The sequence below is a fragment of the Chelonia mydas genome, chromosome 1 (genome assembly GCF_015237465.2).
Source record: "Chelonia mydas isolate rCheMyd1 chromosome 1, rCheMyd1.pri.v2, whole genome shotgun sequence".
NCBI classification, from domain to species: Eukaryota; Metazoa; Chordata; order Testudines; family Cheloniidae; genus Chelonia; species Chelonia mydas.
Window position 1 is genome coordinate 247,796,928 of NC_057849.1, and position 15,324 is coordinate 247,812,251.

The 15,324-nt window shown below is 37.2% G+C and overlaps 1 protein-coding gene across 6 annotated transcripts in view; it reads left to right on the forward strand.

The window, feature by feature from the left end:
• The window catches only part of MYBPC1 (myosin binding protein C1), a 175,532-nt gene that overhangs the window by 101,753 nt on the left and 58,455 nt on the right, over positions 1–15,324 (forward strand). For 3 of the 6 annotated variants that reach the window (XM_043541693.1, XM_043541686.1, XM_043541689.1), the window contains exons 6-12: positions 3,574–3,612; positions 4,963–4,998; positions 7,375–7,479; positions 8,151–8,299; positions 8,715–8,832; positions 10,425–10,476; positions 13,237–13,293. In XM_043541693.1, coding sequence (XP_043397628.1) covers positions 3,574–3,612; positions 4,963–4,998; positions 7,375–7,479; positions 8,151–8,299; positions 8,715–8,832; positions 10,425–10,476; positions 13,237–13,293 — 556 coding nt within the window. The remainder of the gene's footprint in view (positions 1–3,573; positions 3,613–4,962; positions 4,999–7,374; positions 7,480–8,150; positions 8,300–8,714; positions 8,833–10,424; positions 10,477–13,236; positions 13,294–15,324) is intronic. The other 3 variants (XM_043541707.1, XM_043541710.1, XM_043541699.1) reach the window with 2 other exon arrangements.

Sequence of the window (15,324 nt, forward strand, 5' to 3'; positions counted from 1 at the left end):
CATCTATTTCATCTCGCTTTACTCCCTCCCTTTTTGTGAAAGCTAGCATCTTTAAATATAGTTCTGTTCATATTATTATTCTTAAATCATGGTAAGGTCAAAAAGTTTCTTCCATATCACAGACTGGGTAAAATATAGCTCTCCATTAACTTAAGCAAAAGTACCTGAGGTTGCATGGGTATGACTGAGAGGAAAATTAGCCCTGCTGTGTGTATGGGTCTTTAGCTTTCTCAAATTCCAATTCCTATTCTTCGCTTGCTTAATCTGTAGCAGCAAATATCCAAATCATTTGCTTACATTACCAAACTTCCTGCACAACCCAGAAGTCAAATGTTTCCATGCCCACAATTAACAAAAGTATCATGTATTTTAACTTAGCTGTTTTGTATCTGCTCTCTATTCAATTAACCTTTTCTGCTGTTTTACAAAAGTGACAATAGTGACTCCAGATTTAAAATAGCGTTCAGTTTTCAGTTAAAGTAGAGCATACATTTGTTTGTTAGACATGAGACTATATTGAACAGAACTAAAATCACTATATGTGTAGGTTGAATTTTGGGGGAAGTCTGATATGAATTCCTTCAGTAGTTAAAGAGACTGAATGACTTTTAAAAAATCAGTTTAGAGTTGTTTTTGTGAAGCATTCTTGTTTAGAAATTATTAAATTGTAACAGTTCAAACTTTCTAGAGATGTAGATGTAAACAAAATCTCAAATCGGCTAATATCTATCTTTATCTCTAAATAATATAGGTCTACTTTATGAGATATATATTTATTTGTCATGAAAATTAATATAGAAAAGATTAGATGTCAAGAGCTAATGTACAAATTTTACACAAGAAAACACTCCTAGTTTCAGATAGGCACAGGTGAAAATAGGTTGTTAGAGAGGATGTGGCTCCCTAGTAGAGGTCCAGGTGCCGCAGAAGCAGGGTAGGTGCTCCAATATAGCTCAGTGGATACACCTTCTCCAGAAGCACACCTCCTAAGGTGTACAGAATGGGGGTTCTGAGATCTGTAATGAGACTCCCCTCCTGTACATCTTGGGAGCTGCACAGCTTTTCTGCTATCCCATCGGCATACTGTGGAAGCCATGTGGAACCCAGCATCATAGAAAATGTAATACATATGGCACATAAAATTATCTGTGCCTATCCAATTTTAAAACTTTCAGGGCTCCCTATGTGGTATTTCTTCTTTTAAAAAAGAAGAAAATACCAACACAGAAACCTTTATTAACTTAACATTAAGGTTGCTAAAGTAATAATTATAATTTTTCAGTAAAATACAGCACTGCAATGTTACCATTTTAAAAAAACCTTAAGAATTAAGGGGCAGATTGTGGAAGACCCTCTCTTGTGTGCACAGGATGTAAGGGGGAAAAGAGTAAGACCACACCCACCCACCTCTGAGCAACCTCCGTGCATCTTGTAACAAATTATTTACCCCAGAACCAATTCTAAGCCCTCTGGGGCTCCTCCGGGAGCTGCACAGCAACAGACCACCTCATTACACAGGACTCTGCCTAAAGGTACAGTCTAGCTGTAGAAGATCAAGGATTATATATTTAAATAGGCATTGCTAATGTATGTGTACCATTGAAAGAGTATGTATGCATGAGTATGACTTGTAGGCCAAAGTTAAGGTGGTCACATTTTCACATGTGAATACTGTCAGAAACTGAATCTGAAGGCAATATTTATTACCTTTCATGTTCATTCCCCCACTTCGTAATGTTTGAAGTTGTTCTGCTGTTGATCCTGTATTATCTGTTTTGTGGAAGAGTTATATTAATGACTTCAGCAACCTTTCATCCAAGTTATTAGTGTTTTATTGGGAAATATATTGCATCATTTGCTTTCTGTAGCCCTGTTAGCTTAGTGAATTTCTTTACAAAATCAAATGAGACAGTTTCAATATTTCCCGATAACAGAGAAGTCACAGCTATCTACCTTCATTAAAGTGCCATGCTATGTAGTTAAATGAGCTGTTAGTTACCATAAAACCATTTATAATAGTTCCTGAAGAGGAGGAAACAGGTTGTTATATTAGGCCAATTTAGAAAAAGATGCAAATTGTATTTAACTTTATAAAGTTAAATAAAATTTTATAAAGTTAAAGATGCACATTTTATTTAACATGTATAGGGTACAGTAGAACCTCAGTTATAAACCCTTCGGGAATGGAGGTTGTTTGTAACTCTCAAATGTTCGTTAACTCTGAACAAAACATTATAGTGGTTCTTTCAAAAGTTTACAAATGAACATTGACTTAATACAGCTTTGAAACTTTACTGTACAGATGAAAAATGCTGCTTTCCTTTTTTTAGTAGTTTATTTAAAATAGTACTGTACTGTATTTGTCTTTTTTTTTTTTTTGGTCTCTCCTGCAGCCTGATTGTGTACTTACAGTTCCAAATGAGTTGTGTGGTTGACTAGTCAGTTCGTAACTCTGGTGTTTATAACTCTGAGGGTCTACTGTATGTCTGTATATCTTGAAGCCATAATTATATCTAGTTTGTTCTAGCCTCTCAACAAGTACACAGGTAAAAATTATATTTTTCTACTAAAAACCATTTAAAACACTAATACGTATGGTCTATTTTCACCAGAGACTGAGCTCTGTGTGTCTTCTATTCAACAACTAAAATTCAAATACAGTTATTAGCTAACGAAAAATACTGTACTGTTGTAGAAAGTGCCTTTTATCTTGCCACTAGGGTCTCCTCACAATCATGAATATTGTCACTAGCCTTTAATATCAATATTTTAATGGCACTTTCATACTTTTCCAGGTTTTATTATTATTATTTATTTATTCATGGCATAGTATATAAATTAACATTTTAAAATAACAGTACAATTGCTAAAATAGATTATAATTCTTAGGAAATGAAGTATTAATACCAAAGAGTGGGGCCATTATTTAGGGTTTATCAAATGAAAACCAAGTGAACTGATAATGATTCAGTACTTGAAGTGTTACCTGTATATGGAAAAAACCTGAGTTGCTTAATCCCTTCATTTTGGATTAATCTTCTAATGCAGGAGTGTGTGTATAGTGGTGGTTTATTAAACTGTGGTATGTCTTGCGTGTCTGAAATGGTTTAGTTATGTTGAATGTATATGTGGTACGCATTTTACTTGCAGACACGAACGTCAGCGAACCGGCATCCTCTTCAGAAGGTCAGATATGTGGTTGACCTTGATTTCATTTTTTGTTCTTTTGTATTCACTGTGGATTACATCTCTAACACACAGAACCACTTAAAAAACTCTCATATAAATCCATATTTTAATAATAGATCACAGTTCACATCCCATTATTTTATTTATTTATTTATTTTACTTGCCTGGAGCATTAAGGTTTACCATTTCAGCTACTGAATTACTCAACGCTTTATTCATCAGTTTGAAGTTTCCATTACCAGTGTTTCCAACTATCATGATTTCCCTCTCCCCCCCCCTTTTTTTTTGCAGGTTTCACATTTTCGTTTGTTTGTACTAAAAAGGATAATCTACAGTGCACTCTTTTTCCTTGTATGTTTTTTTTATTCATATTTCTTTTTACAGATGAAGATGACACCACTTCAGTTAATACTTCACAAGCAGGTTAGGATTATTACAGTGCTTTTCCCCTTCCTTCTTAGAAAAAGCTAGACTAGAAAAAAATAGGTCCTGATTCTGCAGTTTGCACTTAAGCATAATTTCCATCAACACAGAAACTTCTTTAGATACTTTAGGTAAAATTCACCTCCCCATGCAGTGGGCCAGTACAAGGCTTTTACAGCACTGAAATCCCACTTGTATCTTCTTTTAAGGACTTAAGTGAGATGTCACTATTTCAGAGCAGGTGAAATGCTCAGCTGCTCTGAAAGTCAGGCTCTGTATGCATTCATCTGGATGAATACAGACTGCATTTTTAAGGTTAAAGCTGAACCCAAATTTCAGAATTATAATTAAACTAAATCCTTATGATTTAAAACTAGTTATCTCCACCTGGTTGGATGTCACCTTACTTGAGCTGTTTACTGATGCCACTGCTCTACCAGTCAGTCAGAAGTTAGGTGGCTTGAATTTTTCAGTGCTGACCACCAGTCAGTTGACAAATAAAAGGCCTTCAAACCACAACCACTGAATGAAAAGCAGCAGTAACAGATGCTGCATAAGGTCCTAGTGCCACCAACTTTGGGGTGTTGCTGAAACCTCATCCTGCCCACACACATGCTTTCCAACCATGTTTTATGTTAATTTGTTTTAAAAGGAGTGCAAACCCTTAATGAACCACAATGATGGAATGCCTAATGATGCACGTCAACTTGTTAAAGTAAGAAATGCTGTGAATTATTTTAATTCTCTTAAGAAATTATCAGCTTTTACACAAACCCCCTGAAAATGAAATATTACGGGGGTCAGATCTTCAGCTGAAATCAGTGGAGTTACACTGATTTGTACCAGCTGAGGATCTGGCCCTTAATTCTAAAAAGAAAACTATTATTTTAACCACTTCTAAAAAGAACCCTCAAAATTTCTTTTCCATTATTTCTCTGGATTTTTTTTTTCAATCTGAGTCATTATATTGTTAAACTTCGAGATACTGTCCTTTAGGATGAATAATGGACTGAAATGTCTTCTATTATCTTGAACTACCCAGAATTTTGAGGAAAGTATTGGCCTTGTTGCATCCTACTAAAACGTGAGCCTTTGGAAAGGAAGCCTTGCACAGAGATGCGTCTTCCTGTGTTGAATACAGAAACAGAAGAAAGACAATTGAGGTTTAGACTCAGTTATACACTCTTCATATTCCTGTATTGAGACATCTCCACATGATTATGCTCCTAAATTTCTGTTCTACCTCTTCTACTTGTGTACAGTCAATTTTTTTAAAGAACCAGTAAACTCTAAGGTCAATTACACTGTGATCTCTAAACTGGGATCATCCAGGTTACTCTTTCCTTTCAGATGGGAGTACTCGGTCAGTGGAGAGAAAAGATTCAGGTGAGACCTCCTGAAAAAAAAATAGAAACATTCCAACTCTAACATAGTGCAATTATTATTAATTAATTATTTCTTGGCTCTAATTTACCTTTATTTTATATTACAGTCATTCATATGCCATTAAATCTTAACTTTTCAGATGGTTTTAAATGTCAAAGAAAAGGGGTTACTTGGGAAAATCTACTTGGAAATTTAGAAATAGACATCTCTCTTAAATGAAATGTGCAGATGGGACTTCAACCCCAGTTAGTTACCTGGAATAGCCGAAATCTGTGAATCTTTTTAATAAAAACCAAACACATGATGACTTTATGTGATCTTCTTGCATAAAGAAATTTTTTATAACTTTTTTTCAGGATCACGTTGTTATTAGGATTGTAGCTGGTTTCACACTAAAAATTCCAGTACCAGACACTGCCATTTGAAGAATTTTCACTAGTGACCCTTTCCAACTTGTATTTATGTTGTGTTTTTGTATGTGTACCAGTATACTATATATACAGCATATAGATAGATACATCTCTCCCTATTCATTTGTGTGGCTATGTGCATGTGTATATGTGTGTTTACATGTGAGCAATAACACAATTACATGTGCAGTAGAACTGGATACTGCATACATGGAGTGCATTAAGAGACAAGGCTAAAAGCCTAGTTCTTTTAACCATCCTAGAAGTGGAGTTATTTAGTATTTCTGTACCTCCTGAAATGTGTTATAGCCTTTAATAAAACAAAAACATTTGGTTACCTTTTTCCACAGTTGGCTACTGAGCGGTGGCCAATGTAGTTAATATTACATATCTGTGCAATGTTAACTTTCACCAGCCAGCATGATTCCTTCTGTAATAATCCTTTATACAGTGTAAAAACCCTGCTGACATCTGGTGTGATCTTTTACAACAGTTCCAAAAGGGTCTATGTCTCTATTAGATTAATGAGATAGGAAGCAGGAACCCCTAACTTAAATCATTTTATTTGAAAAGTCTTCATTCTGTAATAAACCTGTTACTGAATAATAAAACAGGTACTGTACATGAAAAGGACCTTTTTATATTAGCAACGAGGCATAACAAGATATGAATTATATTGCAATTTGTTGTGCCTGTTTGTTAATCGTAAGATCAGAGACCGACAGCCTTTGAACACACTGACCCAAATCACAGTGTCATGGTTTTTTTCCATTCAAGAACAATAAAGAGGCATTTCTGACCCAAAGAGAGCAAATAAATGGCCTTTTGTGGGGATAGACCAGTATTCATGTTCTTCTGAACAGATTGTACTTTCTGACATATATCGCTGGGTGGCCCTAGTTTTACTAGCTACATTCATTTCCCCCACTCTGTGCTAGTCCACACTCCTCAGTCTAAAGGAAAGTATATATCATTTTTACTGCACACATTCTAACTCAGAATATGGGACACATTTTACTGTGTCTGTCGGAGGAGAGGCTGTGGCCACAAATGTTTTCTTTATTGCTCTCCATGGGGTTTTCCACTGGGAGTCAACTTTGATTCCTGCCAGGGCTCTGAAGGAGTTGTCAGAGAGCAGATATTCTGGAGACTCAGTACATACATCCTTTCTCACCATTGCGGTCCACTTTTGGCTCAGAATGCCCATTGACTTCAACAGGAGAAGTATCTGTACCTGAGTGTGTGACTTAATCATTTGTGTCTGGCTAGTTATTCACCTATAAACATCAATCTATGCACAGAGCTGGCCTGGGGATTTGCTGGACCCAAACTCTCAAGAGGGTACATGTAGGCAGAGGCTGGTGACAGTGGTGGTGGGGGTTGGAAATCAGGCTGCAAGTTGCTATCTCACTGATTCTATCATGGAAGGGAGAGATTGGGATTGAACAGTGAACCTCTTCCCATCATTGTCTCACTGGCAAAGGGGAAAGATTAGTTTGCATAAGTTGCTGAGCGAGTGCAGGATTGAGGGAGATCCACAAAAATCATGCACCAAGTGGTCACACTTATCTTGCTTGTGCCTAAGACTGGCTGTGCCTTTGGACCTTTGATCTGTGGTTTCTGTTTCTACAAAGCACTTTCATGGACTATATCTATAAAGCACTCGTGGCTGAACATTATTGCAGTCAAGTTACAAAAGACACTTATACCGTCCATCTGCCCAAATTCCTTTCCTGAGTAGTTCCGTTTTCCATCATCACAAAGATGATATTTCAATAGGAACTGTAGAGCAGGTGACAGCCCCATCCCTGACAGTGGGTGTCACTGGGAGTAAGGGAACAGAAGACTTGCATACCACTGAGGATGCCTAAAGGGTTAGAGAGATTAACGAACTCAGGTAAGTGAACTTTGGTGGGAGTGAACCATGCTCAGACAAATGATATTTCTCCCTCTCTCTGCATATTAGTATGGTCTCTTGGAGATGGAACGCCAGAAGAACCAGAGAAGCTTGACAATTCCCAGCGATCCACTTTATTTATTGAAAAACCACAGGGTGGTTCAGTGAATGTTGGTAAGTGGCTAGAAACACATTAAGTATGAGGGGTCATATGATACAGATAAAGTCTGACAAGAGGTGCATTTCACATAAGATTTAAATTCTGCCCTCAGGCACATGCAACTCCCATTAACTTCAATGGGAATCACACACTCCTCTTTGAAGAGCGAATTTGGCCTGTCTGTGAAGAGAATATTCAACTGGTTAATATCAAGACCAAATTTAGATCTAATAATTTAGTCAGGGTGAAAGCTGGAAGTTGTGCTCACTTGGAGAGGATAGGTGATTGCCTGTACTGCTGTTAGCTGTACAACAGCTGACACAGTGGGAGAGTTTCAGAGATTGTTGTTCGTATGCTCTTACACTTTCTCAGTATTTAACTAGAAGAAGGGATTTTGTGGGAATCTGTAGAGCATAAACAAAACTAGGGACTGGAGAAATAGGAACTAGACATGTCCCTCTCTGAAGCCCATCAATACTGCTCTTTCAGACAGCCATTTGGGGTTGCTATACAACCTCTCCTTCTAAGGGTATAGCTACACTGCATGGTAAACCTCGGTTCAGACTCAGATTTGAGTCCAAACCCCTCTACCATCCACACAAATCTTTCTATAAAGGAAACTTATATAAATGTGACAGGCAACCACATTTTCAGTAATGATTGAATTTTTTTTTCTTTTTTAAAGGAGGAAATATTACATTTATAGCCAAAGTAGAAGCCAAAGATCTTCTTCGAAAGCCAACTGTAAAGTGGTTCAAAGGTAAATGGATGGACCTGGCCAGTAAAGCAGGCAAACATCTTCAGCTGAAGGAGACATTTGAGCGTCATAGCAAGGTACACTTATATTTTTCTTTTTTAAAGAGACAAAACTTGAAGCCTTAAAAACCATTCTTAACCAGTCATTCATCTAAGGATGGAGGGCATTGTGGTTCAGGCATTGGATAGAGACTCAGGAGAACTGGGTTCAATTTCTGGCTGCACCACACATTTCCCTAGGATGTTGTGTCTGGTAAGGATCTGATGCATCATGTTCACTGGCATAAAACAGGAGCTCCTATGAGTAATAACTTTGAAAGGGGGTCTCCAAGTCACAGTTCCTTTCCAGAGTTTCTCCTGGGCAGCACAGCTCTGCATCACTCCTGACACAGGTGGAGAGAGTAAACTCTCCATCTAGGCCATAGCTTTTAACTTCCTCTTTGTACAAATGTATCCTAAACTAAAATGATTATACTTTGCATTTGAATTTCAGGTTTATACATTTGAGATGCAAATCATTAAAGCTAAGGAAAACTACGGAGGGAACTACCGCTGTGAAGTAACATATAAGGATAAGTTTGATAGCTGTTCTTTCGATCTTGAAGTCCATGGTAAGATTCACCTTTTATAGATTTATAAATTTATAAATAAAGTCCATTTATAGATTCCCCCCCCCCCTTTACAACAAATATGGTATAACTGTATTCTCAAGGCCACAGTGAAGGAAGTTTTAATGTTAACTTTTTGAACACAATGCCTCCTGAGCAACTGTGATTTCTTTTTGGAATGAAATATATGATAGACGGGGGTGGCTGGCAAGCATGGGTTTGAGCCAGAGCCCACGGAGGTCAATAGAAAGACTTCTATTGAATTTAGATCAGGCCTCTCCTAAACAAAAAGAATGCCTGTCATAAATCTGTCAAGAGATACCACATGAGAGAGATTATGTATGCAATTACATCCAAGAGAGGTTCTGATATGGAATGGTTTTGAATCCCCACCTGTGCAGAGAGAGTGTAAAATGGTACCCAGTCAGTGACAGCATTATACATCTACTTTGCCCAGGTATAAACAACTGCATAATGTAGTGGTGACTCAGGGCCAAATTATTTGTCAACTTATGCATGATAAAGACCCTCTTACACACATGGTTAACTTTACTCATGGGACTTCTCACATGAACAAAGTTTAGCACATGCATATTTGCAGAGCCAAAGAGAGATAGGAAGCAATGAGCAAACAAGAGCGAACAATCTTGTCTGCCGCATAAAGGCTACTGTTCAAATCTTAAAACCTGCAAACGTTCACCTGATTCTGTAATTTCAGCTGGTAGGCAGATCCAGTCTAGCTTCCCAAATACCCAGAGGGCAGCAACACTCCAAGCAGCCTAGTCGAGTATTTGTTCATCCTAGCAAAACAAGCCTACCAAATTACCAAGGTCATCAGCTTGGTCATCAGCCAGGGATTGCTAATTGACACAGACAGGCCTAGGAATCTGTGTGTATTCATTAGGCTGCTAGGTGAAGGACTCATCTATCCGCATCTATAAACTTTCTATAGGACAGAGTTGTTTCATCTATTCAGATGTCTAATTCATGCAGGGGGAAATTCATCCTTGTGCCAAGGCCCAGTACAAAGGTCTATCCATCAGTTATATCGCACATAAACTCGCCAAATAGGGTTTATGTGGTGCAGAGATCTTGTGCTGGCCCTTGATACAGGGATGAATTTCCCCCAGAATCTTCCACTCTCAGTCAGACCAAGCTCTTGTATCTTTCTTGCTGACCACACAGCGGGAGAAAGACAAAGTCTATTCTGGGTGGCAAAAAACAACTGAAGATGATTTGAGCCCCCAATAAGATTATGCAGAACTTCTTTTTTCCTGTAAATGTTGGGCAGGAGGGAATTTACTTTGAAAACTGGAAGATGTCCGTGAGAGAGAAAAAAAGTGAGAGAGACGCAGGATGTGTGGGGTCAGGAGGGAATGTGAGAGAAACATCACACAATTTGATCTTGTACACAGAAATGTATAATGTAGTTTAGAGAAATGTACTAAAAAAGATTACCTCTGCACTGATGAGACTTGCACTTGGCAGATCTTGATGCCAGAAGGGCATATACATGGTGGTCACTTAGCAATGAAACTGAAGTAGTTTAAAGCACCAAGGTAAAAATATTTCTTTAACTTTTTTTTCTTTCATAGAATCTTCTCAGGCTGCTCCATCTATTGACATCCGATCTGCTTTCAAAAGAAGGTAACTTTGACTGGTGATCCTGTGAAGTTACTCAATAATGGACACATATAGCATACAATCACCTCATACCATCTCTCCTAGCCAAGCATATCAAGTGTTATAAAAAGGTGGTGTTGTAAATAAGGATGAAAAAAGTGGGATGTAAGGTAATTGAAAGTGGGTGGGATGAAGTAGCCTTACATCAGAAACTGCATATACAGTATAATAGACTTTAAAATGAGAGTTGAGTGTAATTGCTATAATGGGAAGTGTTGATGGAGTTAGATAATCATACAGCAAGCACAGCAAAGGCTAAATAAAGTTATAGGATTGCATTTATGAAATTCCATTTTTAAGAGATAAAAGCTTATATATTATTTCCTTTAAGTAACTCCAGAGTAGAGCTGGGAAAATAATTGATTTTGGTTCACTGGCAGATTAAAAACAAAAAGAAAAGAAATTTTGGTCCAGGTCAAACTAAATCAAAACATTCTCCCAAATTTAGGTGAATTAAAGAAGTCTATTTTGGTTCAAACAAAATATGCCATTCAACCTGAAATGTTTTGTTTCTAGGCATTTCAAAAGAGCTAGAGTCACATAATAACCAGATGAAGGAGGAGGAGATGGAGGTGCCCCTTTTACTAATTAGCCCAGTGATTTACAGGTACTTGGCATGTGGGAGACATGGATTCAGTTTCCTCCTCTGTCAGATGTAGAGCAGGGTTTTGAACTTGTGTCTCCCACATCCCAGGTGAGTACCACCATCATCTTCTCTACCTTCAGCCATTTTGTGAATCTAGCCAAAAAATTTTCTGGCTGAAACTATTCAGTGAATTCATGTCACATTCACAAATTGTTTCAGGTTGACCAGAACGGTATTTTTAGGTGAATAAACTATTCATCTGAAAATTTCACCTAGCTCTACTCCAGAGTTAAATAACCACACCAATTACTAACATTTATGTAGCAACTAGTTTGTGAAGATTCCAAAGACTCTGTCTTTTTGCAAGCAGTGTCTTCTGGGACAGAAGGTAGTAGCCTTTAAACATCATATACTAATGCTACACAGTAGTTCAGGGCAGAAAATGAAAAATGTGTATTACCTCACCCACCTTGTTTCTCTCATTCATTTAAAAATAGACAGGAACTTTAGCTAGGCAGAAAATAATTACACAAGTGGGATTTAGCCAGCACATTGCAAAAGAAGGTTTTAGCAGACGGTGGATAGATAACATCAGAGACAAAAAACATCCCAACATTTAAAAATTGATATTGACACTTAAGATCATTACTTCATAAGACAGAATTTGTGTTTTAAACTCTTTTAATGTGTGTTTCCCATACATTTTCCATCTTATTTGTAAGATGCCATTAAATATTATCTATTTCTTTACAATAATTTTTAAAATTTTATTTTGTGATTCATTAAAATATCCTACTATATGCTCCCTGATAGTAATCATCTATGATGTGAAAGTTACTGTGGGCCCAGTCCTGCACTCATTGAAATCAATGGCAAAATTCCAGTTGACTTCAATGTGATAGGATTATTTTCTGATAAAAAGAAAAATGCATGCCAAATTTATCTTGATAATAACATTAAAATATATGCATTCCAGAAGTCTTAGCATACAGCATTATATCCTAAACCTTCTCTCAGATTATTGGAATTTTGAGATAAACTAGCCATTAAAACCACTGTTATGATATAGTCTTTACACTTTCTAAATCTGCACACATTTTTCTTACCAGAACAGAAATAAAAATATTGGGAAAACAGTCTGTGGGCAGAAAACCAGTGTCATTTGTTAACTTAAAGAAATAAGCAAACAACCTTTATAATTGTGCTTAAGTAGTAACTTTTATTAAATGATGCGCTATTGAGATAAATTCACGCTCAGAAGGATATTAATTTCAAGGTTAATTCTTTCCTAGGGGTGCATTTTTGCACACCGTACTATGACTCAACAGCAACCACAATGTGAACAGAAAAAAAAATACTTCTGAAAACTTTAAGGGAAAACTGTATGCAAACTCTAAGGTGAAATCCAGGTGCCCTTGAGTTAACTGCCATTGACTTCAATAGTGCCAGGATTTCGCCCCTAATGTTTACTGTCATCACCCCAACAATAGAGCATTTTCTTCTATGCACTGTATATTGTAATAAAATTTTCTTGTGTTAAGAAGACTTTCTAGAAGGGACTGCATCTTTTAAAAGGCTACAATCACATTTTAAAAGTGTACAAAGTATTTTTTCTTTTTTTCTGTCTGACTTCTCCCTTTGCGGACACACAGAGGTTAAACTTAAGTGTAATGCTTTGCTAGCTGGTATCTGACACAGCTATGCATTGTTAAATGCAGCACACTCAACAATGCAAATCTTTGTTTTATATTTATAACAGAGATCAGCACAAGCCCTTTGTTTTTTACACATACATATTACTCAAACCCAAAAACAAAGCCCTTTGTGTTGATTGGCTTAAGTGAATTTGTGTTCTAAAATATAACACAAATCTTAGCAAATTAATGTATGCAATCTACAAAAATTTGCCTTAAAAGTATAACAGCAAGCAATACAAACCTTTGTGTTTATTTTTCACAAGTGCTTGTTATGGAACCATAACTTGTGTGGAAACGAATACAAGTTTGTGTTGATTTTATACCATTATTTGTGTGCCTAGACAGTATTGCATATACAGGACATCTAGAGTGTTTGCAATGTGTGTTGTCCAAGTCCCTCTGTATTAAACAAAGATTTGATCTTTTTTTTATTAACAACAGCGGTGAAGGACAAGAGGATGCAGGAGAACTTGACTTTAGTGGTCTCCTGAAACGTAGGTGAGAACCAAGTGATGAAGTGAGCAGGTGTGGATTGGAAACCATTAGGTTCATACACAGAAAGAGTCAGGTTTAGCATTAATCATTTCTCAAGAATTTTATTATCTTACTTTCTTCTGATATTCCTAACTTTTTATTATTTGAGTCTGAAATGCAAAAGTTCAACTAATCATATCATGTAAACATAGTAGGCAGGAAAGAAACCTCAGATTTGAGTGGTGTCAAAGATTTTAGGTTGTGGTGCACTTTCTTAATGGAACAAATCAATAGTATTAAGTCTACATGCTATTTATTTTGTGTTTGCATGGAGTTTTTTTCCTATGCAGGGATGAGCAGGTTGGAAAATTGAGTCTGGTGGGAAAGTAAGAAACTATAGGGGTTAAGCTGGCCCTTTTGGGCACACTTTAAATTAACTTTAGCAAATATCCTCAGACTGGAAATTACATACAATACTTTCAAAATGTAGGTATTTCTATTATTTCCAGGGGGTTTTCTAGTTCAAGATGTGCAAATCAGGGAAGAAGGATTTTTTTTTTAGATGATCACTGACTCTTCTGCTCTTCCCTTCTCCATGCCCCAGCTAGAGAATGCATTATTATTATTTATTCAGAATTATGTGCTCTTTCATCATCTGACCAAAGAGCAACAAGCAGGTTGTTCAAGGAACAGGCAGGTATATTATTGAGACAGTGAGGTCCTAAGGAAAACTTGATAGCCTCTTACAAAAATGAGGGAAAATTAGCTTTCAGATGATATGCAGCATGACTTTGCAGTTCTAATACCCAAAAAGGAGCTAACATCAAACTGTTCGTACATGCACACCAAACCTTTAGGTATATGAACAACAAGTGTTCAATGTTAATTTGATTTTCCTTCACGAGATGGCAGCTAAAAATATTAGGCATCTGCTCCTCAAGACCCCATTTAAAGTTTGGATGCTAATAGGACAGTCCCATCCCTCCAGGTTTCTAGACCTTGGACCCAGTTTTGCCCTTGGATATAGTATAGTGCAACTTCCATTGATGTCAATGAGAGATGTCAATGAGCGGTGAGCATAGAATCATAGGACTGGAAGGGACCTCAAGAGGTCATCTAGTCCAGTCCCTTGCACTCATGGCAGGACTAAGTATTATCTAGACCGTCCCTGACAGGTGTTTGTCTAACCTGCTCTTAAAAATCTCCAATGATGGAGATTCCACAACCTCTCTAGGCAATTTATTCCAGTGCTTAACCACTCTGACAGATAGGAAGTTTTTCCTAATTTCCAACCTAAAACTGCCTTGCTGCAATTTAAGCCCATTGCTTCTTGTCCTATCCTCGGAGGTTAAGAAGAAGAATTTATCTCCCTCCTCCTTGTAACAACCTTTTACGTACTTGAAAACTGTCATCATGTCCCCTCTTAGTCTTCTCTTCTCCAGACTAAACAAACCCAATTTTTTCAATCTTCGCTCTTAGGTCATGTTTTCTAGACCTTTAATAATCTTTTGTTGCTCTTCTGTGGACTTCCTCCAATTTGTCCACATCTTTTCCAAAATGTGGTGCCCAGAACTGGACACCTCCAGTTGAGGCCTAATCAGCACAGAATAGAGTGGAAGAATTACTTCTTGTGTCTTGCTGACAACACTCCTGCTAATACATCCCAGAATTATGTTTGCTTTTTTTTTTTTTGCAACAGCATTACACTGTTGACTCGTATTTAGCTTGTGATCCACTATGACCCCAGATCCCTTCCCACAGTACTCCTTTCTCATTTTGTACATGTGCAACTGATTGTTCCTTCCTAAATGGAGTACTTTGCATTTGTCCTTATTGAATTTCATCCTGTTTATCTCGGACCATTTCTCCAGTTTGTCCAGATCATTTTGAATTTTAATCCTATCCTCCAAAGCACTTGCAACCCCTCCCAACTTGGTATCATCTGCAAACTTTATAAGTGTACTCTCTACGCCATTATCTAAATAATTGATGAAGATATTGAACAGAACCGGACCCAGAACTGATCCCTGCAGGACCCCATTCATTATGCCCTTC